General features: G+C 40.6%; 1 protein-coding gene across 3 annotated transcripts in view; it reads left to right on the top strand.

Moving 5' to 3' along the window:
• megf10 (multiple EGF-like-domains 10) overlaps positions 1 to 27,841 on the top strand; it is a gene marked incomplete at its 3' end in the record, with an annotated part of 68,524 nt that overhangs the window by 21,220 nt on the left and 19,463 nt on the right. For all 3 annotated transcript variants that reach the window (XM_079289094.1, XM_079289095.1, XM_079289093.1), the window contains exons 5-13: positions 13,471 to 13,717; positions 14,435 to 14,555; positions 15,494 to 15,630; positions 18,718 to 18,930; positions 20,985 to 21,159; positions 23,628 to 23,748; positions 24,237 to 24,400; positions 25,315 to 25,417; positions 26,756 to 26,902. In XM_079289094.1, the coding sequence (XP_079145220.1) occupies positions 13,471 to 13,717; positions 14,435 to 14,555; positions 15,494 to 15,630; positions 18,718 to 18,930; positions 20,985 to 21,159; positions 23,628 to 23,748; positions 24,237 to 24,400; positions 25,315 to 25,417; positions 26,756 to 26,902 (1,428 nt within the window). The remainder of the gene's footprint in view (positions 1 to 13,470; positions 13,718 to 14,434; positions 14,556 to 15,493; positions 15,631 to 18,717; positions 18,931 to 20,984; positions 21,160 to 23,627; positions 23,749 to 24,236; positions 24,401 to 25,314; positions 25,418 to 26,755; positions 26,903 to 27,841) is intronic.

Genomic DNA, 27,841 nt, shown 5'->3' with positions numbered 1-27,841 from the left:
ATATTTATTGTACTTAAGTATCAAAAGTAATTGTCTGATATTAAATGTACTTAAGTATTGAAAGTAAAAGTGCAAGTTAATGCTGTTAATAAAAAAGCAAAGGGTCAGAATTTTGAGAATTATGAAGTTTCTTCTTTTAAGTGCTGTGGCACCATGACCAAGGACATGGAGCTGTGTTGAAAATAATTGGGTTGGCTGTGATCCATCCAGGAGCAACAATGTTCAACATAATATATTGTACATAAGTATACTTTTGCATTTACTATGAACCTATCATCATAATTCTCCGAAAAACAATATGACACTATGAAGGAGTTGTAACAGTGCGTTTATAAGTATGCTCATTCCGACTAGAGGATGTAGAGGGCAAATGCATAATATTATGTTCAGCAAAACATATCCACTTGATGCATCAGGTCAGTGTTTAGAGAAAGGACACCTGCCTTGTAAACTCCTATGGGCCTGATTTGAACACAACAGACAAAGGTTTTGCTCAAGCTGAATCTGCAATTGGGCGACTGCTCCCATAATAACTCCATCTGATCATCCACAAAATGATTCAAATATCAAAACATGATCAATACTAAAGCAGCACCGAAAGTCACAACCCAGCCATTACTTGAAACTGAAAAATGTCCTGTTCATCTTCAAAAGACAATTATATTACAATGTAACTTCTTTACATTCGAATAGAATGTAAAGAAGTTACATTGTATAGAATGATTCTATTGTTGAGCAGAAAGTTGGTTTTCCTCTCAATTAATGGCTTCTGTGTCAAATGTGGAAATCTGTGGGATTCCACAGTAATTTTTCTACGACAAGGACAATATTAGCTACTTCTACATCCAGAAATGATGCATGAAGAGTGAAGATTGTGGACACAGTGGCAAAACACAAATGTTTTTTTCACAAGAATCTCAAGCTGCTCTTCACTCTAGCGGTGACATCACGCACTCTAAGCTGCGCAATACACAACCATTATAAAGTCAGAAAAGGGCTGAAAAATCATAAAAGTTAAATTGCTGCAGTTCAAAAAGTTTAAAAGATATCAAAAAGCTGAATCATGTTGGCAATAGTTGAGGATTTTCTCAACATTTGAAAGTTGAAATGGTGTCTGTAGCTGAAAGTATGAGGAAGTTGAAGGATTTGAAATTTGAAGAAGTTTAAGAGGATTTGTAAATATTCTCCATAGAGATCCCATTCAAAAAAAAGTTGCTAAAAGCTTAATCATTCAAAAAGTTTAAAGGTTAGAAATAGAAAAAGTCATAGCAGAGATGAGCTGAAGGAGCTGAACATTTTGATTGTTGAACGGTTTCTGTAGCTTAAAAAATGAAAAAGAAGCGTTGCGACGAAACGGGGGACGGAAGAAATAGTGGAATAAAGAAACAGGATAACAATAGTTGGAATGCTTAACAGCATACCAACAATAAAGATTCGAAGAACAATAGTTGGAATGCTTAACAGCATTCCAACAATGAGTGAGTGAGTGAGTGAGAGAGAGAGATACCTCTAAAGATCCCTAAGACCTGAATGACTGTATAAGAGAGACAGAGAGAGGGAGAGGAGTGTATGTGCGCATGTGTCTGTGAGTCTGTGTGTTTATCAACATCACTAATTGGCTCAATCGCGAACACCTGTGTACCTGAAGCCATTTGAAAATATTCTCCATAGAGATCCCATTGAAAATAAAAAGCTTAATAATTCAAAAAGTTTAAAGGTTAGAAATATGAAAGGTCATAGCACCCCTCTGGTGAAAGAGCTGAACATTTTAATAGTTGAACGGTTTCTGTAGCTTAAAAAATGAAGGAGGAGAAGCGGTGCGACGGAAGAAATAGAAGTTGAATAAAGATTCGAAGAACAATAGTTCGAAGAACAATTGTTGGAATGCTTAACAGCATTCCAACAATAAAGAAACAGGATAACAATAGTTGGAATGCTTAACAGCATTCCAACAATAAAGAAACAGGATACCAATAGTTGGAATGCTTAACAGCATTCCAACAATAAAGAAACAGGATAACAACAGTTGGAATGCTGAACAGCATTCCAACAATTAATTTCAAATTTCAGCATTCCAACACATTTTCAGCAGGAAATATTTTCTAGTTGCCTTGTACAATTGTGGCTTAGACTCATGAGTGTTCTCATGACTGATTCGTTATAAAATAAACCTGTAGTATCATTTTAATTTTAAGGAGGCTCCTGTGTTCCCATGTTCAGGATTTTACAGTGGGAAAGTACTTCTGGAACAGCAGCTCCTTCCATGCAACTAGCAGAGAAAGATGTAAAGGTGTAAAGGTGTGCCACATAGAGATGCAGCATTCATACGTCATGGGGAGCCATGACGGAGTGGGAACAATTTACAGGTCACGGAAGGAGAGTATGTGAGGAAACATAAGTTAGTGTAATGAAAAGCACTGAGTTTGAATGATGCAGGCGTTTACCAAGGAAGAAATTTAGGATCCAGTGTTGTTGCAGTGTGACTTGTACTCGGGGCCGCAAATCAACACATAGCGTCTGCTTGCCCCACTCCATCGAGTGGTATCTAGAATAGAATATAGTAGAAATGTACTTTATTCATCCCCAAGGGGAAATTTGTCTGTCTGATATCAGGCAAAGCCTCTGCTGCTGCTTTGATGTTGAACATTTGCTTTTCGTCATGGAAGTGCAATACTAAACTCTGGAGAATTCCTATCAGCCATTTCCTAAGTGGAGAAGATATTCTCACGGTGATCAAGTTAGCACTAGAAGCTTGCAGACAGTGTTAGTGTGTGTGGGAGGTTATTTTTGCTTTTGCTTATGAGCCTGTGAATGTGTCTCCATGCAGGCCTCTATAACGATATGCATGAGGAGCCCACAGGGTGTGCCTCTGCTGTCTTCAGTTTCAGCTTGTAATAAAGGGGCTTATTGTTGTGTCTGGGCCCTGGGGTTCCCCTGGGCCCCACTAGGCCCGGACTGTCTGTCTGCCCTCACACACACTGTAAAAATGTTTCTCTTGTTCATAGGGACTCAATGAAAGTCTGACTTTGTAAATTTGATGCTTTATCACAGAAATAAGAGGTGTGATTTTGGAACTACGAGGTCATGCTGCTGCATCCCATCTTAGTTGTTGGAATGCTGTTAAGCATTGTTAAGCTATTGTTCTTCGAATCTTTATTCAACTTCTATTTCTTCCGTCCCACCTCTTCTTCTCCTTCATTTTTAAGCTACAGCAACCGTTCAACTGTCAAAATTTTCAGCTCTTTAATGACATGTATGCTATATCTTTTCATATTTCTAATCTTTAAACTTTTTGAATGATTAAGCTTTTTTCAGCCCTTTTGTGACTTTATAATGGGTGTGTATTGCGCAGCTTAGAGTGCGTGATGTCACCGCTAGAGTGAAGAGCAGCTTGAGATTCTTGTGAAAAAAACATTCGTGTTTTGCCACTGTGTCCACAAGCTTCACTCTTCATGCATCATTTCTGGATTTAAAAGTAGCTAATATTGTCCTTGTCGTAGACAAATGACTGTGAAATCCCAGATTTACACATTTGGCACAGAAGCCGTTAATTGAGAGGAAACCCAACTTTCTGCTCCATAGAGACCAATGTTAAATTTTGCTTCAAAAACATCTTCCACAGAACACGGTACCCTATTTCTAGATTGCCAGTTCAGCCACATTTTTTACACTACAGACACAATTTTTACAGGATCTGTTTCTCAAGTCATCCTCCCTCTCAATTATTCATATCGGAGCAATAGGAGCTACGGTTATGGGAGTTTTGATGATTTGTTTGAGAGGTGTTTCCCTGTTTTATCTCCATGAAATGGCTTCAGGCACACAGGTGTTCACGATTGAGCCAATTAGTGATGTTGATAAACACACAGACTCACAGACACACACGCACATACACTCCTCTCCCTCTCTCTCTCTGTGTGTGTCTCTCTCAGACAGTCATTCGGGCCTTATGGATCTTTAGAGGTCTTTCCCCCCTTGTGGAGGCCGGAATCTGGCCCACAGTGAGAGCGAGCCTGTGGGCACGCGGTACAGCAGTCTTCAGCTGCGCCGCATCGCAATAACGTTACCAAAACTGGTTTACAATTAAAAGGAATTTAATCCTACTGAAGCAAATACAATTATACAGTGAAGTACACTACTTCTATGGAATATAAAACAATATAACCCGTGCAAAAAACTCCCCTCAGCTTCGCAGAAGACACGTATGTCCCCTCGAAGCTTAACGCGAGCAAGAGAAAAAGACTTTGATTCAACCCACCCACATACAGTTCGAAACCCCTCCCCTTTTGTCCATCACAATTCCTATTGGCTAACTCCCAGGACCCTTTCCCTGGTGTGCTCTGTAATCACCTGTCTAAAAGTCTCTCTGTCCCTACGCTCTTAATACATTCAATGACTGTCTGTTATGGCTTAACCCTTCTATGATAAATATTCTATATAAAAGATAAGACTTTGCAACTTTTGGCAAAAGCTTCATGTCTACAAATTCTACTTCTAGCTACTAATCCGAAAACACTTTCATGCTTATCCTAATTATGCATTTCCAAAACACTTATGATTATGACTAATTATGAATTCTTAAATATGAATCATTAAACATTTCTATTATAACTTCTTAACAGACAGTTCTACACTCAAATTTCCTACACCCTCCTCCTCCCCCCCCCCCACACACACGCCACTTTAAAATAAAAGCCCCACAAAATTAATCCTAACTGAAATGCTTGTGATGAGCCTGTCATTTAATAACCGGTTTGTGGCTATCTAACACAAATGATTTTTATGATTTATGATTCTGTCTCCTCTCCCCTTCTCCCCCACACCCCATTTCAAAATAAAAGCCCCAGAGAGTGAATTCTAACTGAACTGCTTGTGATGAAGCCTGTCATTTAATAACCTCTGTTTATGTGTCAAACATTATGATTGTCTCCTCTCTCCCTCCCTCCCCCACCCAGTCCCACCCTTTCAAAATAAAAGCCTCATGGATTAACTGTATTTAAATGTTAAACTCAAAATTAGGCTTTTTTGTTGAAATAATGAATGTTCTTACTAATACTGCGACAACTACTACGACTGCTAATATTTCCAGTATTACTACTACTACTACTACTACTACTACTTAAACTTTTGCTGTTGCTACTATTACTACTACTGCTATTACTGCTCCCATAAATAGTATTACTACCACTACTGCTATTACTACCACTACCACTACTATTATTACTTATACCACAACTGCTACTCCTGCTACCAGTACTAATACTACTACAGCTATTAGTACGACTACTACTGCTACTTCAAAAACTGACTTTACTATTACTACTACTACTTATTATACTACTTATTCTTCTACTACTACTTATTCTACTACTACTACTGTTCTATTAAATACTACGACCACTACTACAGCTATTACTACGACTACTGATACTACTACTTCTACTACTTCTTCTTATAATTACTAATACTTCGACTACAACTTCTACTACTACTGCTACTACAAATATCAATACTGCTACAACTAGTACTTATTCAAATGCTACTGACACTTATACTGCTAATAATACTTCTACTACAACTACAACTTCTACTACTACTACTACAACAAATATTACTACCGCTGGAATTCTTTTAAGCTACAGAAACCGTTCGAATATCAAAATGTTCAGCTCTTTCAGGAGAGGTGTGATATGACTTTTCATATTTGTAATCTTTCAACTTTTTGAATTATTAAGCTTTTTGCAATTGTTTTTGAATTGGATATCTATTTTCAGCAATGTTTTTGCAATTAATTTCAGTTTTCAGCATTCCAACGCATTTTCAGCAGGAAATGCATTTTCTAGTTTTCCATATTGTCCATATGCTTTATACCTAATGTCCCTTTTGGCCTGATTAACTTGGGTTAACTCTGGGTTATTCTAATGTGTTATGTCCACATGCAGTTTCCCAAAACCATGTCCCCCCCAAATTTCACAGGTCTACAGTTGAAGTTTGATTGCAACAATTTCTCTCAACAGCGTTGTGTGACATAATCCAGATACTTTCTGTCTCTCTCAGCTCCAAACCCATTGACTCATAATAAAGACGTAAATCTTAAAAAAGGACTCTCAAATGAAGTTTTTTCTTTCTGCCTCTGCGGCTGTCAGAGCCGTGGCCGGAGGCATTGTGTTTTCAGGTCGTCAGTCCGTCCGGTCCATTCTCGTGAATATGATATCTAAGGAACGCCTGTAGGGAACGCCTTCAAGTTTGGCGCAAACGTCCACCTGGGCTCAGGCATGAACTGGTTCGATTTTGGTGGTCAAAGGTGAAGGTCATGTGACCTCCCGTCCGGGCAATTCTCATGAACGTGACATCTCTGGATGTTAGCATTTACATTGATTGTCAGTTTGGCTCTGTACATCGAACCTGTTGAACCATATATTCCCTCCCCTGTCATCAGTGTATGAATGGGTGAATGATGACATATAGTGTTAAAGTACTTTAAGTGGTCGGAGTACTTGAAAAGAGAAATAAAAGTACAGTTAATTTACCATTACCTTTAAGGTCTCATTAAGGTGAATATGTTGAGCCTCATCAAACGTTCCCATTGGGCCTAAATACAGTGTTATTCTAACTCAACCAGGTTATCATATGTTGACCCTTTGGTTACTAAGTAACCAAGTTTAAACATTAGGTATTCTGAATCTACATCAAAACAGATACAGAGAAGGCATCATCCTATATGGTGACTAATACATGCTTCCTGGGCCTTTTTCTTACACTTAATCTCTTCCTTCCCAGTAACCACTGTCTCTGGAGTATGAGTCCAGAGATCAATAGCAGGCTGGAGCCCACACAGACCTGAGCTGTGCTCTGTCACGGTCAGTGTGTGATACACGGCTGAGAAGCTGCTGATTCTCCCACTGCCTGATGTGTTGTTCAGGTCCTGAGGGGGATGTTCTCAGTCAGTCATGAGAGAACAGGCTCAATGGCACTGAACTTGTAAATACTCAGTATTTTGAATGTATACAATGTTTTGTGTCTTTAGGAGGAAACATATATCAATATACACAGCAACATAGCATTGCTTTGATCCATATGTTTTTATTTGAAATGTTGGATTAAGGGGAAAACTGTCTGTTTCTTTGAAAAGCAGTGAATGTAGTTCTATCGGGTCAGTCTCTTCATTCAGCCTCTGTTCATTCACCATCCCCTTCAGTAACATGTTTTAATTTCCTCAAGAGCCACAAAAAAGACTTGGATGCATTGACTGTGTTTTACAGGTCAGTGGGCCCCAACAATATGTCTGAGGATCAATTTGAGGGCTAAGAACAGGAAATGGGGGAAGGCTGTGTTCAAGGAGAAGCAGGAATAATAGGAGGAGAAAATTGTGTGGTAGGAAATAACCTGGGGCGCTGGAGCTTGTGATTTAGTACACATGATAACAACACAGGCTGCTCAGGAGGCCTAAAGTTCAGCTCTGAGAATATAGCAAAGAAGAAAACAGTACAACACTGTATACAGTAGTATACAGTGTTGTACTGTATATCTTATAGAGTCTCTGTTTAAGATGTGTTTTACCCAATAGACCCACAGTTCTTCACTTTGTCATGCTTTTGTGACCTGATAACAGTCTTCACATCACAGTTTGTATGTGACTTTATTCAACATGAGTCCATCAAAGTTGAACAAATCTTCTCCAATATACCATTCTTTATTTCCATTATAAAGATTTCAGCTCTTTGGTCTTCATCAAGATGGTCTTATTCTGAGCCCCAGAAGCTGCGGGATACTGTAAACTGCAAAAATTTTCCAAAAAGTATTCATAAATGTAAAATGATTCGTGAAATGTTTCAAAAAGAAGAAAATAAATCAGAAAATGTCAGAAAAACAAATCAATAAATCTTCCCCTTTTACCTATTTTAATTTTCAACTTCTTAGTTTTCCTATTTTTCCTATGATCATGTGAACTTTAATCCCTCAAACGTCTCTCTGAGTCACTCTGGCATTCTCAGTTCTTTTCTTTCAACACCTATTCTCCTGTCCCTGATCACTGTTCAGTCTGGCAGTGTTTAAATGATTTTAACAGATCTTGTGTAAATATTTTACACTCTATTGTAGGACTCTAGATTTAAAATGCAATGATTTTCTACATTATTGTGACTCAACGAAACCAAAAATGTGCAGGACGGCAAAGCACAGATGGAAAAAGAATAAAGAAGCTCTGTTTCTTTTTACAGGTATGCAAGTAGTTTGTCTGTGATATTCACACATTTATCATTTTTTATGTTCCCTCCGCTTCTGATTCTCATCCTTGTTATTAATGCCCAACAGCTTTACATTACATTCTGTTCATTTAGCTTTTGTCCAAGTAATAAGTTCATTATGATTTTATACCAAATAAACCACAGAATGAGGCCTGTTTCTGGCAATTTTTATTGTAGCACCTTTTCTCTTAAATATGAATTGTTGTGAGGTAAATAAATACATAATTACAAACAAATATACAGTAGTGAATCTTCTAGTACTCAGTATCACATGTTTTTGTTTGTTTTTAACAAACATGTTACACGTGTCAAACCTTTACTTTATTTAGTATTTTAGAAGTTGAGTAATTTCTTCAGCCAGATGAGTTTTGAAATTGTTACTCAAATGAATATAGTATGACAGAGTTTTATTTTTTCACACTTTTAAAGGACACAAAATCTCATGTCTTTTTAAAACACTTTTCTCTCATGAATTTGTAGTTTTATAGCCCAAGCTGACACCACTATGACATCATTCGAGTTATTTTCAGAGTTAACAAAGCTCCTACAGAGCCACAGAAGGCATCATATAACTGTTGTCTAACCATGACAAGCAAACTGACGTGATGTGTAAAACTAGTGGAGTTCGCCTTTTAGCTAGAGATAATAAGTAGTAATAAGGACATTTTTCTCTTTTGAGTGCCTCTCGGAACTATAACAAAATTAAGGAGTGCATCTTAAAGAAGGACATTTACAGTAAAATCAGGTTTCCTCATGGAGACACTGCATAATGAGATAGTTTATAGTGACAATAAAAATCCGGAGGAGGACACACATTTCCCTTCAGCTGAAAACTGGAGGAATACTACAGATGTTTTTTCTCACTGGGAATCCACCGTATCAGTGTGAAAGGCGTTTTCTGTTCCCATGAGTGCACCATGCCATGTAGACTGGGTAATCACCAAATAGAGGGAAAAACATCCCGGCCCCAATCCCTCCCCAGTGTGGACAGTCAGAGCCGAGCCAACTCTCAACAACTGGCAGCTCAAGTTACAGGCTCAGGGCTTTTTCTCTTCTCGACTGACCCTTTCCCCCCTGAGATCTCCCTCGGTGTGACCAAGCTTTTTGTTTTCATTTTTAGGACTTGTTGTGTCTGCATGGATACGAAAAAAGAATATGGATGCAGAAGTTTCACTGTCTTTCTAGTTCTTATTCTTTGCAATGGATAATGACACAGCCTTGTGACCAAACCCTGGCACAGTGCAGTCGTTTTTTGTTCGCTCATCTTGAATAGGCCGATGAAAGAGAACAGTCTGTTCTTCGGCAAGCAGATGAGTAGCCTTGAGCTCCTGGAGTTTGGCCCTTCTTCAATCTAGGTCAGGTTTCACAAAGGTACCAGGATGGCAGATTTGAATGCGGGAGGGGTTTTACGTGTGCATCTTATTATCTCTAATCTCCTCCTCTTTGTCCCCGAAACCTCCCCCTCGGCCCTCGCCACTGTTTGTCACACAGGGCCAGACCGCCTGAGGAAAAGGAAGTACTGCAGGCTTTTTTTAATCAGGTCAGAGTGAAGCAGGCTAATGCGGGAGGAATAAAAGGAGCCTGAACAACTTTGGAATTGTGGAATGGCTGGAGATGGTTGTGTTACTCAGCAGGCTGGGCACATAAACACCAGGCTGTGTTCATGGAGGAGAGGAGAGGACCTTGAACTCAAAATAAATATATTGTTGTTTAAACACAAATATATATTTATGGCACTGTTTGGTTGAATAATTGTGGCCTCTGACAACAATGTAAGAGAGCAAAACCTATGATAAATAAGATTAACTGTAAGCTAGCATAGACAATTTATTTTAGAAGCATTTTTCGTGATATTTGATGAGAATTTCTTTGCATTCCGACAGCTTTCAAAATGTAGCTCAGCGGGCCCAGCCACCAGTCCAAAAAGCATTTGATACCAGGCCGCAAACAAAATGATGACAAACCTGAACAATAAATATACAGCATCATAGGTTGTTTGTGCGTTAGGGTTAGGGTTAGGTGCGTCTCATTTTTAGGTGCGTCTAATTTTTTATATAGTTGTGGTCTTTACTTGCCTTTAATTTTAGTAATAGTCCTATCATGTGGTTCAAAAAACTGTTTCACTTCACTTTACGTTTTCTACCTCTGCTGCTGTTGCTCAGGAAATGACAGTGAATCTGTTCTCTTCACACATCCAGAAAGAAAGTCACATCAGTCCACAAACACACGTCACTGTAATCGCTTCCTTTTACCGCAGCTGCTATTTCTGACTATTCTAGTCAGAGCAGTGAAACCACAATCAGTTGCAGAGGTCAGCCACTGCCTGCAGGATCCCATACAACATTTATTTAGCAGACGCATGGTACTAGTAGGATCAGAGATGAAGCTCTGGAGAGCTAAACTCAGCTGTTGATTATGGATTGAGATGAAGGTAAAGATAAAAGCTTTTGGAATGAGGGTTGACAAAAACTTCTCGGCAACAGGTTCACATCTTGGATACAAATGAAAATTACATTTCTCAGATTATCTATTGTGCAACACCAAAATGATCCCAGTATACATGAGAAGTTTGAGAGTGAACCGTGTTCTTGACCTTGGAATAAAAGTAGTCTAATAAGAAACAAAAATCTTAACTCAAGCTCCACTTGCTTTTTCCGGTGCTTTCAAAACTCTCACTGTCTTCATCAGCGGATGAAGTTTGCTCAGAAGTTTGTTGGTCAACCGAAATAAAAAAGAATCCTTTGAATTGACTTTTCCTATTCTTGAGCTTAGGCCCAAGTTAGGTACTGAGATTTGTTAACGCAGTGACATCACTACAAGTCTGATGGATCAGAAACATGAGCAGTCAGACAAAGGTTGTAAACAAGACCGCATTTTCTCTTTGAACAGATGGGTGTCTTTTGTTTCACTTTCCCATGTACATATTTTGACCATTTTTAAAGCGTCTTTGTAGTTTGTAGTACAAAGCATAGATCTAGCATTGGAGCCAAAATATGACTGATGTCTGAGGTTGTTGAGTTTGTGCATTGATTGGTGCCTTGAAATGAGTCAATCAGATACTTTGGGGTGTGCAATGTTATCACAACCAATACAAATGTTGGCGAAAACTATTAAAAGAGACAGTTAAAAAAAGAACTGGAATGATCCTTTAGTGGCTAATGACCTGTTAAACCGCAAGCTGACAACTGTGCTACAATAAAAGACACTGTATATGTTATAAAGTCCTTATCTAAACCTTCAATTTCTGTCTTTCTCACTTTCCCCTGAACTTAATATAGACTTCCAATGACGCAGAGTCCCATAATGAAAGGTCTGGCAATCGCTGTAAACCTTCCTGGCTCTCTCCTATTTAGCCCCCAGTCATCGCCAGGCCCTGAGTGGTGAGATATGACGTGACATAATGAAAGACGTCTAGAACTAAACAACATATTCTCAGATTTACCAGTTTACTGTGGTTACACATGGTGAAGCTACGATTTGCGAGCGGTGATGGGAAGGCCAGGCACATGGCAGCGCTTGCTCATGTATATAAGGTCTGATTAAGGCTGAAATCCAACAGCCGAAGGTTAATGAGGTGGGTTCAGGTCGTAGCCCGCCTGGCCACACAGTAATTGAAAGTCATTGAGATGGCTACTTGTAGAATCAGATGGTTTTCATGTTAGTGATGAGGGGCCAGCTTCGGTCTCAGCCTCAAGAGCTTGATGGTTGATAATGTGGTGGCACACGGCTCAGAGGCGAATCTTAAATTTGGTTCAGGCTGCTCTGTTGCTCATAATGGATGTAAACAATGTCACTTGGAGCTTGACCGAGTGAAGCCTTGAAAGTTATCAGGAAAATGTTGAGCCAAAGGGAGCCAACACAAAGAGGCAAGGTGATTTCCTGGAGTTTGTTAAAATCCCAACAACACCAACATTTTGGATGAGCTGGCAGCGAGCAACTAGCTCATGAGAGTTGCCGTAGTCCAAGTGAGAAGACAATAAAAGCATTGATTACTTTACCAACATCAGTTTTTTTGCTTTTAGCTATTGTCTTCAGTTCAAAGAGCATGATTGCCCTACCCTGGATATTTGGTCAAATGAATGTGAGCAGTCTTAGAATAAAATAACTTTAATTTTGTTGCAGGAAATAGCTTTGTGTTATCCAGCTTCTGGAGACTGACTACATTAGCATTGCCTTTAACAGACAGGCGGAATAGGGAAGTCCGAAAGTTTTGAGACAAGAACGAACAAATTGTTGGTTGGGGTCTTTTTATGGGTTCATAATAAGGAAAATAATAAGAACCTTTAACCTAGATAAACAACTATTGCCCCTATAAAGTATACTGTGTTTAACACCAGCCGCATCCTTCAAGCAGTATTCACAGTTGGATTCCTCTGGAAGCAGATCCAACACCAGTTGTAAAAGGTTGTCCCGGAGCCACTTTAAGATCATTGTTGCACTTGCATCATGAGTTAAAAGTGAAAAGGAATCACTACAAGAGATTGTTAGAAGGATAAATAAACTTAGAAGGTCTTTATGTTATGTTTTCTTCGTCTGGTGGTAGATCAGGTCGTTTGTCATACACTGTTTGTAGCTATACCTACAGAAAGTAATGCATTATTATTCGTAAGCAGTATGTATGTAATTGACGTAATCATGAGCCAGGACAGGTTACGTAGTATAAAGAGTGACAAAGGCCATATAGAGAGGAGGTCTGGGTGGACGGGTGGGTTTAAAAGCACAGGACCCAGGAGACCGCTATTCATGTCCTGTGAAACCAGAACTCATTGTTGACTTATTTGTCACGTTACGTACTTTAGTAACACCACTTTCATCGTTTGTTTTTACCCAAACCAAGATCTTTTCCTAAACATAAGCAAGTACTTTTGTTAACAAAACTTAACCAAGTATTTCAAACACATTTATTATAACTAGGCATATAAATGTACATAGATAGATAGATGTTTACATAGATATAAATGTATAATGTATATAAATGGCCGGGTGTCACCGATACAGATATCCAATATCAGTATCTGTTCATCTATCAGTTTAACTAGTAGTTGTTTTTTGAAAAACACTGCAGCTGGACATTCATAGGAAAAGGCAAGGATAACAAAGTAAGCAATCATAAGAGCAGCTCTCCCCTCTTGAAGGTTGGCAACAATCAGAACTAACTTGTGCCATGAGACATGTAAAACAAGATGAACTAAATCTTGATTCTTTTCTTTCATCTTCCCCTCAGCTTGTGACAGTAACCACTGGGGTCCCCACTGCAGTAACAGATGTCAGTGCCAGAACTCTGCACTGTGTAACCCCATCACCGGAGCCTGTATCTGCACTCCTGGGTACCGAGGCTGGCGCTGCGAGGCCCAGTGTGAAGTGAGCACCTACGGAAACGGATGCCAGCAGAAATGCCAGTGCCAGAACGGAGCTGCCTGTCACCATGTTACCGGAGAATGCAAGTGCTCACCAGGATACACTGGAGCTTTGTAAGTCAGAGAACAGAATGTGTGAGAATCTGATTCCGATAATGTCATTATAGTAAAAGCTCATTGAGAAACAGCTGTTATGCTTGGGTCGCAGTCCGTTTTGTATTCTATGTCCCTGGATATGATAAGATGCATGAGAAATGTCTTTCCAAAGCCAGTTTCTCCACTGCCTTCAGTATGAGCTCACCTTTTTCTATGAACCAGCAAAACATGAATACATTACTAGAATACATTCTATCACCACACAGAGGCTAAATGCAGTCCAGGTAAAACAGCAGAACTTTGCTGCTGTTTAGTTATTGTGAAGCGACACAAAACTTTTGGGTGGGACCTGAAGATCCAAATAACTTCTGTATGAGGAATTTATAATTTCCGCATACAGTCATAAATGAGGACAAATAATATTAGGCTGATGGGTCCAGTAGTGTGTTAGATTAGCCAGTAGAGAGATTAGATCATTAGACAGTCTCACACACACACATACAGCTGAATACATAATCTCATGGCATAGATAATACTCAATGAAGTGATAATGGTGAATGGCAGCTCTATTTACCATTTAATTGCAATTTGGAACCAAAACTATAAGTGATGTGACACTCACTTAACCACACCTCGAGCAAGTTTTACGATTGTTATATGAACAAAACTTCCATATGTGACCTTTAAAAGTGGCAAATAACGGTGTGGATAATGGTGTTTTGGTTTCTTTCATAGCTGTGAAGACCTGTGTCCTCCAGGTAAACACGGGCAGCAGTGTGAGGAGAGGTGTCCGTGTCAGAATGGAGGAGTGTGTCACCATGTGACTGGAGAGTGCTCCTGTCCTGCAGGATGGATGGTAGGCCCACGCACCCCCAAACCTTTGGTTGAGCTCATTAGAAGAATGAGCTTGTTGTCCGTCGTATACTCCCAGTGATCATTTTTGAGAGTGTGCAATATTGTTAATATACTACACGACAGAAGTCAGAAGTGGGCCTCAAAGAATTTAGCAGCAGAGTGAGCATGAAATAATGGAGGTGTACAAGACCTGGGAAATCCTCAAACACACTAGTATGTGAGCTGAACCGGAGGAACGAGGTGAGTCAAAGCGGCTCCTTTAAAATAGTTGATGCATTAAAAGGGCCAGTGAGTAGCGTTTCAGGGGATCTATCAGCAGAAAAGGAATATGTTTTTATCAGTGCATAATCACTTGAAACTAAGAATAGTTGTGTTTTCATCATCTTAGAATTAGAGTGCATAATTGTGGTTCCACCAGCTGCCGTCTGACTTCCATTGCTCCTAAAGTATTATATTATGGTATGGATGTCCTCTGAATGAGGCGAATGGCGTTACCGGTTTTGCACTCGGCAGCTCACCTTACCGCAGTCTTGAAAAGGGCGGAGTGAGCGAAGGGGTTTGTTGCAATCTGTAACCACCCCGCAAGATACCACCTACACACTGCCCCTTTAAATGGCTCACAGAGATTCTACAACAGCTTTATTAAGAAAGGCAACATACATGCGTATCAGTCTCCTATGTCAATACCTTGAGGTCATAATGTGAAAGGAGCTCTAAACTGTTTGGTTTTGAAGTTGTATACTATAATACAGAATACAGGAGCTGTATTAATGAATAGGAAAAATGAATTCATCTATTTTCAACATATCTAATCACAATCCACAATCACACAAATCAGCAGTCTTAGAAAACATAGAGACATGTATTTGAAGATTTGAAGGTGTTAAGGCTCACATGATCAACAGTCGTGTATTTTCCTGTTGTCTTTGCTGTGTGCAGGGTACAGTGTGTGGCCAGCCATGTCCAAAGGGGAGATTTGGACAAAACTGTTCCCAAGAATGTCAGTGTCATAACAACGGCTTCTGTGTGTTGTCCACTGGACAGTGTCTCTGCAGTCCTGGGTACACAGGAGAACGGTAAGAGAAACCTTTACAATATTACAGTATGCAGCAGTTTCTAGTGATATAGCTTAATTTCAAGGCACTCAATAAATGTCAGTATTTTACACACATATGTCCCACCTCCCACCTCAAGTGCATAGATGCTTTTGAAAAGCTTCATACGCATATAAATGTCTCAAAATATTTGTGATGATTTCTTTGCGAATATTTACAGATTGCGAAAACACGTGGGGATTGGGTAACATTTGTGTGTGGACCATTTCCACGGTCGCTGACACACTAATGACGCATGCGTAGGTGCTGGTGGAAAACACGGGCACCAGGCTTATCAGCTCATTCTTGCGTATTTCAAAGTCGCAAAGGCATTTTCCCCATTTGATTAGATGTTATTTAATGAAGCATTTTCATATTTTGCCTTCAGCTTTTACTTCGAACTCACTGACTGCGCTGTCTTTGTCATGTCAAAGATGTATTTATTCGTAAAATTGTTTCACATTTGTTCAAATCATAGACTATGGAGATTGACTTGTTTTTGGAGCCGGCTTCATGTGGCCATTTAGAAGAACTGCAGTTTTTGGCACTTATTCATTCCTTGTGTATTTGTGAAGACCATATATGACTCACAAATCATGTGCACACATACGTACCGTGTGGGCGTCTCCATGCTGTGTGAATGCTTTACAGTGAAGAATGACAACGGTGGATCAACAAAATGAGAAAGCTTCTTTGAAAAATCATACTTCTGTCTGAATGGTGCAGAGCGACACAATGTGAATAAACAGCACCATAATCTACATCCAGAGGCAGATGGTGTGGGCTGTTAAAAGTTTACTGGGACAAAGATGAAAGAAATCAAAAACAGAAACTATCATAATTCTAACGTATCTCACAGCAAAGCATTTGAATGCTCTTGGAGAATAAAACAATGAATGCCACTTCTGCAATCACACACAGGAATAATGTGTCCCTGTAATTCAACATAGTTTTCCACCATCACTTATATGCCAATTCAAAATACAGAGAGCCACAGCAGCAGCAGCCATTCATTGTCTGAATGCTCCTTCAAAGTAAAGCATGCCCTGTAAGGATGGGCTAAGGGTGTCGCAAGATTTGTCCCTTTAATCTTTCTAGTGGGTGTAGTTTATTTTGACTCAGTCACACATACATCATCCTGCTGTTAGAAATACTTAAGCACTATACGCATGGATTTATCCGCCACTCAAAGCAGTCTCAGCAACAATGCTCCATTAAAAAAGATAATTGAAGATTTTATTTCGCCCACCCAATCAGCAAAATAAAGTACAAAAGTATATGCAAAAAGTATATGCATAGTGTATGCAACTTTTAAAAAACTGCATATTATATGCAAAAATACAGTCATTGCACTTGTAAGAGGAGAGTTGGCTTAGAGGGGATCAAACCCAGGACCAGTTACTCAGACTTTTGTTCAGTGGTGGAAAGTAACTAAGTATGTTTACTCAAGTACTGTAGGGTACTTAGCTTCAAGTTGGAGCTCCTTCTAATTTACTTAAGTATTCACACTTTGTCTTACTCGATAGTCCAACTCATACTCCTCTACATTTCAGAGGCAATTATTGTACCTCCTACTTCATTGCATTTATCTTACAGCTTTAGTTACTAGTTACTTTAAAGTTTAAGATGCTAAGTGCAAAACCTACTATCAGTTTATTGCCCTTACAGAAGATGGTAAAACTTGTGTTGACCTCATTATGACATGCTGAAGAGTCACGCAAACACACACAAAAATCCAAATCAGATCATGTGTGTCTGCTTAACTCTTCCACATCCTCCAGAGAGCTGAGAGAAAAACCAAACCAGGAAGCCCAGTCGGTGTTTACACTGACAGATCTCAGCAGAGCGCCACGCAGGGCTTCAGGCCCATATAATTAGCAATATCAGAGAGCACACACCATATACTTAAGCAGACCCGGGACGAGACAGGAATAGCCCCTCCATAAGTAAATGAGGGTTTCAGGGAAGCTGAACGTCACAGTATGGCGCTGCTGAGGACTGGGTTAACCGTGCCACACCCGAACCCAATGGAACTTGGGGGGGGGGGGGGGGCACCACTGCATTTTGGCAGTGCTTTGCAAGAATGTGGATGATAAAATGGGGCGTTAAGATAAAAAAAAATACAAATACAGAATACAAAGTTAACTGCAAAGTAAAGGTTCAGAAAAAATCTTGAAGTACTTAAAAACACAATTGAGTTGATGTCTTTTTCTTCTTCTTGCCTGCTCTAAATGACGAGACCATTCATTTCCACACTGTTTGTTTTGCTTAGCTGCAGCCACATTAGCTGAAGCTCTCTGTTCCAGCAATGACTGTGATTAAGAGAGAGCTGTGGGACCACCACACAGCCTTCTACTGCAGTCAGCAGTGTGTGGTGTTTTACTTCACTCACCGTCGGACAGAGGACGGTGATGTATTTTATTTAGTTGGTACGTGCAGCAAAGTTCTCTATCTTATATCTCTATGATGAATGTTGATGATCTTGATGATAGTTGATGCTGTCTATATATCGATATCTGCATTGTCATAGTTGGATATTCATGGACCCCAGAGGTCAATTCCTAATGTTTGGTTCCTAGTACGGAGTTCAGGGGGTGAATGAGCATGCTTGACTTTGACACTTTGACCCACTCATGTCTTTGTCTAATCTTTACCACATGCTGTTGCTGCCTTCACAATAAAAATGACACCATTTTTCATTGAATGTATTACCAGTGTCAGGAAAATAGCATACTCTGACATGCATACTCTGCATGAGTGTCCATCAGCCAATCTCAGTGCGAATAAATGTTTTTTTATTGCTGACATGTGAAGAGGCGTTTGTATTTACAGGTTTTACTTTACAGTTACTTTTTTTCCGATCTTAAAAAATCATTGTCAAGAAAAGAAATGTGTCAACTTAATATGCGGGGCAATACACCAAAAGCATATTCATCCCATATGAACAAAACATGTTCCATTACATAATTAAAAAAGAAACCGTTGCAATAAGACATAGAGAGGTGTTTCATTCTCTTGGGTGAACAAGTTGTTGATCACCTCCACCGCTGTGTCTCTCTCTGTGAACAGGTGCCAGGACGAGTGTCCGGTTGGTACTTACGGTGCTGGCTGTGCAAAGACGTGTCGTTGTGAAAACAACAGCAAGTGCAACTACACCAACGGGATGTGTCTGTGTGAGCCAGGATACACAGGGGAGACGTGCGACGCCCGGCTGTGTCCTGAAGGACGCTACGGCCTCCGGTGTGACAGGAAGTGTCCGTGCTACGCCCAGAACACACGCAGGTATGCAAGTATATAGTCTTCAAACTTTAACCTGCATATAATAGGTGAGATCAATTGATTGTTCTCTAATTTGAACATCTTGAAAAACAGCTTGTAATATTCCAAAAAATGACGCTCAGTGTTCCAATCTGTATGTTGTCAGGAAGAAGTATTCATGTGTTGTCTGTATATGTTTGTCGCTCTGATGGTTGACCCTGGAGACAGCTGACCGTTGTGGGCCAGTAGTCAGTGATCGGTTGGGCTGGCACAGCTGGGGGCTGCATGTGTCTGCAGAGAACAGCTGTCCTGCTGCTCCTCAATGGGAGTGCTGTGTCAGGTGGGCCAGCTGTCAGTCAAACACAATCACTGACAAGCACAGGCCGGCTCCACCTGTGTTACTGCAGATAATCTCCACCCTGCTGGCATGGAGACTTTCAGAGTCCTTCAGAATCAGAGTCAGTTACACCTGCACAGTTTTTTTGCTCCAGTTTTTTCAGGAACAATAGAGCCTCTCTTAGAGTTCTGCTTCCCAGAACGACCTTCACGAGTCTCGACAAAATATTGTGGTTCGGTTTAGATTCCAGACATTTCGACGTATAAAGTGGTGAGCTCAGGTTTGGTGTCCTCCTTTTTGTTTATGTCATGTGTAGCTATATCATGTGTGTCAAGCAGGCGGCAACCTCCGGTTCTGTCAATGAAGCCGATGCACAAGTGTCTTAAAACCTGCATTCTCTCTAGTGACCACCAGGGGGCGACTCCTCTGGTTGTATAGAAGTCTATGAGGAAATTACTCTACTTCTCTCTTGATTTATTACCTCAGTAAACATGAGTTTATGGTCTCAATCTCTAGTTTGAAGTCTTCTTCAATACAGCATGATGTTCATTTAGTAAATTATGGTCCATTTAGAGTCAAACAGACCATAAAACAGGGTATGCATCTCTGGTTGCAGACGCTACCAGAGATGTATACGCCGTCTCGTTGTCATTCCTCCACATTCCAAATATGGTAACTTCCATTCATTGGTTGCCAAAAAAACAACATGGCGAAGGCCGTAATCCAAGATGGCGATGTCAAAATTGCCGAATTTAAGGCTTCAAAACATCAGTCAACAAACCAATGGGTGACGTCACGATGACTACGTCCACTACTTAAATACAGTCTATGGTGCCAAGTAGATACTCACCGTCATGCTGCTTTGCATCTCTTTGTTGTGATTTTAACTCTCTTTGTAGTCATTGTGTGTCTCTTTGCAGTCGTTTCATGTTTCTTTGTGGTCACTTTGAGTCTTTAACTTGTTGGTCATTGTCTCGTTTAATGACATTTTGTAGGCGAAGGCCACGGGGCCTCACTTTGGGCCCCCTGGACCTGAGCCTGATAGGCATGTTCGGTGCCTATGATCTGAACAACAACATCATTATCCTTCAGGCCTCAGTATGTTTCAAACAGAGTTCTTGTCAGTCCAACAGCATCTGACAAGCACTTCACCCAGTGATCTACTTCATTACCTTTTCTTTTGAAAAACTAAGTGAAACCCCACATGTGTCTTCAGGCAGAGTTCTATTTGGTCGTGCTGGCGGCAGCAAGGGCCGGAAAACCCAGTAAAAGGGAGTGTAGGCGACGTATGAGGCACCAGGTCAGACGTTGAATCTCTCATGAGCTGATTATCAGGTGGTGATTATCAGGTGGTAGAGACACTATGCTGAACTTAAATTTCATTTATTTCTCACTGATTCAAAGTGGCTGCCAAGATACTACAGTTTAATTTAGCTGTTACAAGTGGGGTGAAATCTGTTTGTACGAGTCTGTATTGTTTACAATGCTGTTGGAATGCAGGATATTTAGTTTACCTGTCGCAGAGATCTGTTGATTCAGGATGGCATGAGACAGCACGTGTTGTTTTGTGTGCCGACAAGTACAAACACATTTGTTTCAAGCACAATCACCCTTTAGACCCTGAAAAAGATTCAGGTACTGGAAGTTAGGAATCTGACAGGCAATAATAGGCCTACAGTATGAGCAATAACGAAACAAGAATGAAGTACAATGTAACTATATGTTCCTCTCTTTTCACCAGCTGCCACCCGATGTCAGGGGAGTGTACGTGTCAGCCTGGCTGGTCAGGACTGTACTGCAACGAGACGTGCACCCCGGGATTTTATGGAGAGTCCTGCCAGCAGGTGTGCCAGTGCCAGAACGGTGCCGACTGCCACAGTGTGGCCGGAGAGTGCATCTGCGCTCCCGGCTTCACGGTAAAAACCAGTTTCTGTCATGTCACAATGTGCTTTAGGTCACCTATCATGTTAATTCATGAGGCTTATACAGTATATGTGTGATGAGGCGTGTGGTTGTGGGCACGTCGCCTGGCTCAAAGCCCTTGAGGCAAGTCTTTGCCAGCAACCCAAGGCCAGAAGACACTAATAGCCTACTTTAGGAACTGAAAATCTTCACTAATAGGCAAGGCAAGGCAAGGCAAGTTTATTTGTATAGCACATTTCAACAACAAGGTAATTCAAAGTGCTTCACATAAAACCATTAAAAGCATCAAAACACAAGACAAAAGAAAAGGAGATTTCAAAAACAATTAAAAAACAGTGTAAGAAATAAAATGCAGAAATGCAGAAAATTGATTAATATATTAATTGAACGTGGTTCAATTAAAGGCAGCAGCAAACAGAAAGGTCTTCAATCTTGATTTAAATGAGCTGAGGGTCTCAGCAGACCTGCAGCTTTCTGGGACTTTGTTCCAGATATGTGGAGCAGAAAAACTGAACGCTGCTTCTCCATGTTTAGTTCTGACTCTGGGAACAGAAAGTAGATCGGTCCCAGACGACCTGAGGGGTCGGGATGGTTCATAAGGTAGCAGCAGATCAGAGATGTATTTTGGCCCTAAACCATTCAGTGCTTTGTAAACCAACAGCAGGATTTTAAAGTCAATTCTTTGTTGGACAGGAAGCCAGTGCAAAGACCTCAGAACTGGAGTGATGTGGTCCACCCTCCTGGTCTTAGTGAGGACTCGAGCTGCAGCGTTCTGAATCAGCTGCAGCTTTCTGACGGACTTTTTACAGAGACCTGTAAACACACCGTTACAGTAGTCCAGTCTGCTGAAGATAAATGCGTGGACAAGTTTTTCCAAATCCTGTTGACACATAAGTCCTCTAATCCTTGATATATTCTTCAGGTGATAGTAGGCTGATTTTGTAATTGTCTTGATATGGCTGTTCAGGTTGAGGTCTGAATACATAACTACACCTAGATTTCTGGCTTGGTTTGTGGGTTTTAACATCAGTGACTGAAGCTGAGCGGTGATTTTTAATTGTTCGTCCTTGGTACCGAAAACAATTACTTCTGTTTTATCTTTGTTTAATTGAAGAAAATTCTGGCACATCCAGTTGTTGATTTGTTCAATGCAGTTACCCAGCCCTTGTATGGGATTATAGTCCCCTGGTGACATAGTTATGTAGATTTGTGTGTCGTCTGCATAATTATCACAACACACTTTGTTGTTTTCCATAATCTGAGCTAGTGGAAGCATGTAGATGTTGAACAGAGGAGGCCCCAGTATTGAGCCTTGGGGAACACCACATGTCATTTTAGTCAGCTCTGATGTGTAATCAGCTACAGACACAAAGTATTCTCGGCCCTTCAAGTAGGATTCAAACCAGTTAAGTGCTGTGCCAGAGAGTCCCACCCAGATTTTTTGTCTTTCTAGGAGTATGGCATGGTCGACCGTGTCGAATGCACGGTCGAATACTGAACATGGCAGTGCATGGCAGTACACCTCAAAGGTGCTATCAGTGAGAATGCAGCTCTTTATTGACGTCGAGTGGCAGCAGGAAGAACTATCGCAAGATCAGCAAACGCTGTTGTTAGAAAAGTAGTTATTTTTTCTTTGTAGTTATGGAATAAATAAACCAGATACAATGTATCAGTCAGTGAGCTTTAGAGGTGTTGGTGTGTTAACTTTGGGCAGAGCTTCCAGTCCTAATGCTAAGTTGACACACAGATAGATGGAAGGAGAGCAAATACGCCTATTTCTCAAAATGTTTAACTATTATTTTAACTATCAGGTAATTTTATTTGATTGAAACAATCTCATCGAACCTCATGTTCAGATGTACACACCACACACAACCACAACCATTTCCAAGTGTGTTGTTCTGAACTCAGGCCTAGCAGACAAATCCTCATTGTTTTACTGTATCTGCTTAAAGCACTTTTATAGCCATCACAGTAGTGCTTGTCGTGGAGACATTACTGCTGGGGAAAACCAGCATATTTCTCATAGCAGAAGTCTTCAACATGAATTGTGACAAAAACAGATGTCTCATCCTGGCTGCTTGATGCACGCTCTTGATATTGCTTTTAATTTCTACCAACAGAATGAGGTTCAACGGTTAATTGATATGAGCAAGCACACAGTACCTCACCGTCCAGCTCTGCTGCACATATAGAAGCTCTGCAGATGTGTCACACATCTGCTAAACACATCTGATGTCCGCTGGAGAACTGGTTGTCACAAAAGGTGTCCAATTATGTGACGACTAGACAAGAAAAATAAATGTGGAACGCACCACTTTGAGGCACTTGTGGGTGTAACTTAGTCAAATACAGCAGATGAACTGATCATGTTTCTTCAGTGCTACGGAGCTATGCGTTGAGAGGACGTGTGATATAACTGACAGTTCTAACTATTCATCTTCTGTGTCGACCCTCTCAGGGTCCCAACTGTACAGTCCCCTGCCCAGCAGGGACACATGGAGTGTACTGCTCCTCCAGCTGCAACTGTAAGAACAGAGCTCAGTGTTCACCTGTGGACGGATCCTGCTCCTGTAAACCAGGTGAGCTGAGAGGAAGAGAGGGGAGCATATAAAAAACATATTGAAATGTAATTGTGCAATGTATTTGTATGTAATTATGTCAATAATGTGAAAAGATATTTCATGCTGTGTGCTTTTTTTAAACTAAAATTGTTATTCTTAAAAGTCTGTTATTAATTCACAACAAATGAGAATGATCTACTATTACAGCCTTTAGGGTACCATACCACTCTGTGGATTCTCTCTGTTTTCCTGAATGACTCGCTCGTAAAAGGCTTAGTGGAATGACTCCATGATGAAACACAATGACTCTTTTCAAACCAACCTTTCGGTTGCAGTCTACTTGTTTAAATCAGAGCTTGATGACTTTAGCTTTCGCCGTTCTTTCAGGGAAACTGTCTTATGTGTATTCTAATCCTCATGGTACACTGAATGGTTGTGATGCTTGCTACTGTTACTGTTACCGAAGTTCAGGGTATGTTTAAATCTCACTGACATTGTTTAATCAGGGTGGCATGGAGTGGACTGCTCCATCAACTGCCCCAGTGGTACCTGGGGTCTGGGCTGTAACCTCACCTGTATGTGTGGGAACGGAGGAGCGTGCAACGCCCTGGACGGTCATTGTACCTGTGCTCCAGGCTGGAGAGGAGAGAGGTGTGAACTCCACTGCCAGGTGACAAGACATAGATGCTCCCATAGATTTTGAATGTGATCAATATTAATAAGTGTCTGCAGGTGAAAGAGGAAATCTCAGCTCTAGTCCACTGAAATTCACTTTTCTACTGGTATCCTTTTTGTCTGTTTCAACACTACAAATTACAGCTATTGATGGTGTTGATATTTTCAAAAGCCTTATCAACATTAAGATTAACATCAAGTTTAATTCTTACTCTACATAAAATTTAAATTAAAAAGTTTTACTTTCTTCTCCCACAATCAAGGACATTGTAATTATAAAGGAGAGCACTATACAAGAGGGGCTGCCATCTTGACATCTGAGTTGAAATCATTTACTCTGCCAACCCTCCACCAATCTTGCTCATTAGCAATAAACCTCACAAATTCTGCAAAGAGGGCACCAGGTACTAGCCAATCAGAGGCAGAGTATGGCGAGTCTTCATGGAATGCGGGGGCGGAAAAGAATCAATTAAACTTCCGTGAATAATTGTAGTAATGCAGCTGCCAACAGCTGTGAAACCGGGCATTTGGCATGTAGAGGGGACTGCACTTTCCCCAAACACTCTCTTGTTCTTACTTTTCTCTAGTGTGCCATTGTTTAAGCTATATGACTCTCTCTATCCACTCTTGCAGCCTGTACAAATCCTAAATACAGTCCCATACAAGCATCGAACATTTTTGTGCATCACACTTTTTTCAGGGTGAAAGACACCTTGTGGTTATTCTGAGGCTATAGATACTGGGACTGGTATATTTGATCTCATACTGTACACTTTTAAGAACATTAACTGCCCTGTACAGTAAGAACACAGGAAGCTGTGGAAGTAAAATAGGATTTAAAAGCATAAAGTTTCTCTCTAAAGTCTAAACGTGAATGGACCTGTGATGGTTATTGTTCTTCCACCTCAGGATGGCACCTATGGTCTGGACTGTAGGGAACGTTGTGACTGCAGTCATGCTGATGGATGTCACCACTCTACTGGTCACTGCCGTTGTCTGGCCGGATGGACTGGTAAGGCCTAATACAGTATCAATGTTCTCATAGTCTGTTTAAATATTTTAAGTTTACAGTACACCAAAAATATTACAGACTTCCTGCACTCTATGGTGCTGATCTTTGTTGATAAAGTGTGTCGAAGTGTTTGTGTATTCTTGTACTTACTACATAGTGAGGACGTACAATTTTTCAACCAACAAAGTGCGGACATATTTGGACATTTTCGGGGGGATTACATCCTCATTTCTTCAAAGGCCTTTTTGAGGGTTCAGACTGTGTTTATTTTAGGTTAAGGTTAGGGTCAGTACCAGTGGCGGGCCGTGCATTTTATACCTGGGCCTTTACTGCTGTCCTGCAGCTGAAATACCACCTTATAACCACATTGTGGCGCCACAGCTATTATTCATTTTTAACGCTCTAACTACCGGTATGTACATCTTCGTATTAAACCGTTCGGTACGAGTCGTTTGAATAATGCTAGAGCATTTAGAAAATGCAAAAGCCTACATTCAGGAAAATATAATGTTCTCAGCTGGTCTGGTGTGGGATCCACCGTCATTCCTTAATGACAAGCTGTGACCCAAAGAGATTATCATCGGATTTTACTTTCACAACTTGAACGTTGAACGTACTGCTCTGCAATGTCTTTCCTCGGCTCAGCACCCTCTGTCATGGTGCAGCTCGCTCAGTCAGAATGCATTTTGATTGCCTGAGCTGCATCACGTGATGTGATTCACTACCCATCAGCCTCTGCTAGCTGTTAAGTTTCATTTCACGATAGTCACTTGCTCGCCCACTGACCAATCACAGTACACTGCACCTAGCGGGAAAGCTACAGATGAACACTGAGCAGCATGTAATGCTGATGTCATTATAGGCCGTCTAGCAGGCGCTGACACGTCAAAGAATACGCCCAACATGTCAAACTAAAGATCTGATTGGTTGAACACTATGACAATCAACAATATCATCCCCATTCCGTTTAACATGCACTGGCTGCAGGTGAGAGTCTGCAGGCCTCTGCCTCTGTTCTTACCTCGAGACACAGAGGTGAGATCTGATTGGATAAAAGCTCTACTTACAACAAGCTGCACTGGAAGCAGAGCAACTGAGGAAGACAGGAGCTGTGCAATGAGAACATAAGATAATGGGGAAAATATTTTTATAAATTATAATACATGTAGTGTATTTAAGAAAAATTATAAAATAGAAACAGCTTTGTGATTCTGTTTAGGCCAGCAGAGAAGGCCTTGCAGGCCCTGACGGCCCGCCACTGCTCAGTACTCTGTTTACACTTTTGTATGCATTCTGTACACAATACACTGAAAGGTATTTGCATTTGTGTGCGAGTAGGTATCCACTGTGACAGTGTGTGCTCACAGGGCCGCTGGGGCCCAAACTGCTCCCTACCCTGTAACTGCAAGAACGGAGCCTCCTGCTCTCCAGATGAAGGGACCTGTGAGTGCGCTCCAGGATACAGAGGCACCACCTGTCAAAGGAGTAAGTCCTACCACTTGAACTGCAAGATCATCACACAGCTGATGCTTGACTTTAAGGATAATGGAGTTTATTTCATATTCTGTCTTTTTTTCATAGATTTGTCCATCAATCTTAGTTGAAATAATAACATTGTACTCTGCAAGTTAAAAGCCCAGATCTGGGAACATGGTGACATTGCTAGAAATAAATCACAAATATGAGTAGGATGATCAGACAGTTTGGTCAAAAGAGTTTGGAAGAGAAGTTGAAGCGTAAAAGGACTACCCAAACACCCATCACAGTTGAAAGACCCACTTCCTGTTTCAACTTTGACGTAAAGCACTGTACTTGTTGTAGTTCAATGAGGGATTGTTAGTGACATTTCACTCTCAGTTTGACCTACAAATAAAGTGCTTCAGATAATCTTGTCCTCTGAATGCTCGTGTTTCTGACCCATTTGATTTCATTGTAGTGATGTCTCCGTGTTCCAGTCTTTGACTCAGTCTCTCCTCTCCAAGACTTCTTCAGCAATAAATCCACAATTAATTTTTGCAAAACTTGGCAAAGAACAGGATCTTCAAATCTTCACCAGATAACTGATAAGTTTGCGACTCTTGAATGTTCTCCCGTTAGTATTACTATATAAAAAACATGCATGCGTTTCTGCACCAGTCCAGGTGTTGGATAGCTATTGCACAGTAGTCTGGATGGGTCTGGGGGTTTTGACACGCGTCATATGCAGCAAATAAATGTTTCCCTTTACTTTGGTGACTTTGGTCAAACTCTTTTAAAGTTAATGCTTTTTTGAAAAAGAAGAAGTAACACAACCCTCACATCTAAAACATTTTCACAACTTAAAACTGCTTTCGAGTCCCACTTTCTAGCTTTTTTTCTGAAGCTTTCAGTTGTATCACACAGTCATCATTAGTGATGGAGATGGAGCTTTGGTTTATATGAGTA

The sequence above is a fragment of the Melanostigma gelatinosum genome (genome assembly GCF_949748355.1).
Source record: "Melanostigma gelatinosum genome assembly, chromosome: 18".
NCBI classification, from domain to species: Eukaryota; Metazoa; Chordata; class Actinopteri; order Perciformes; family Zoarcidae; genus Melanostigma; species Melanostigma gelatinosum.
Note: the sequence above shows the minus strand (reverse complement) of the source record. Positions and strands in the feature narration are given on the sequence as shown.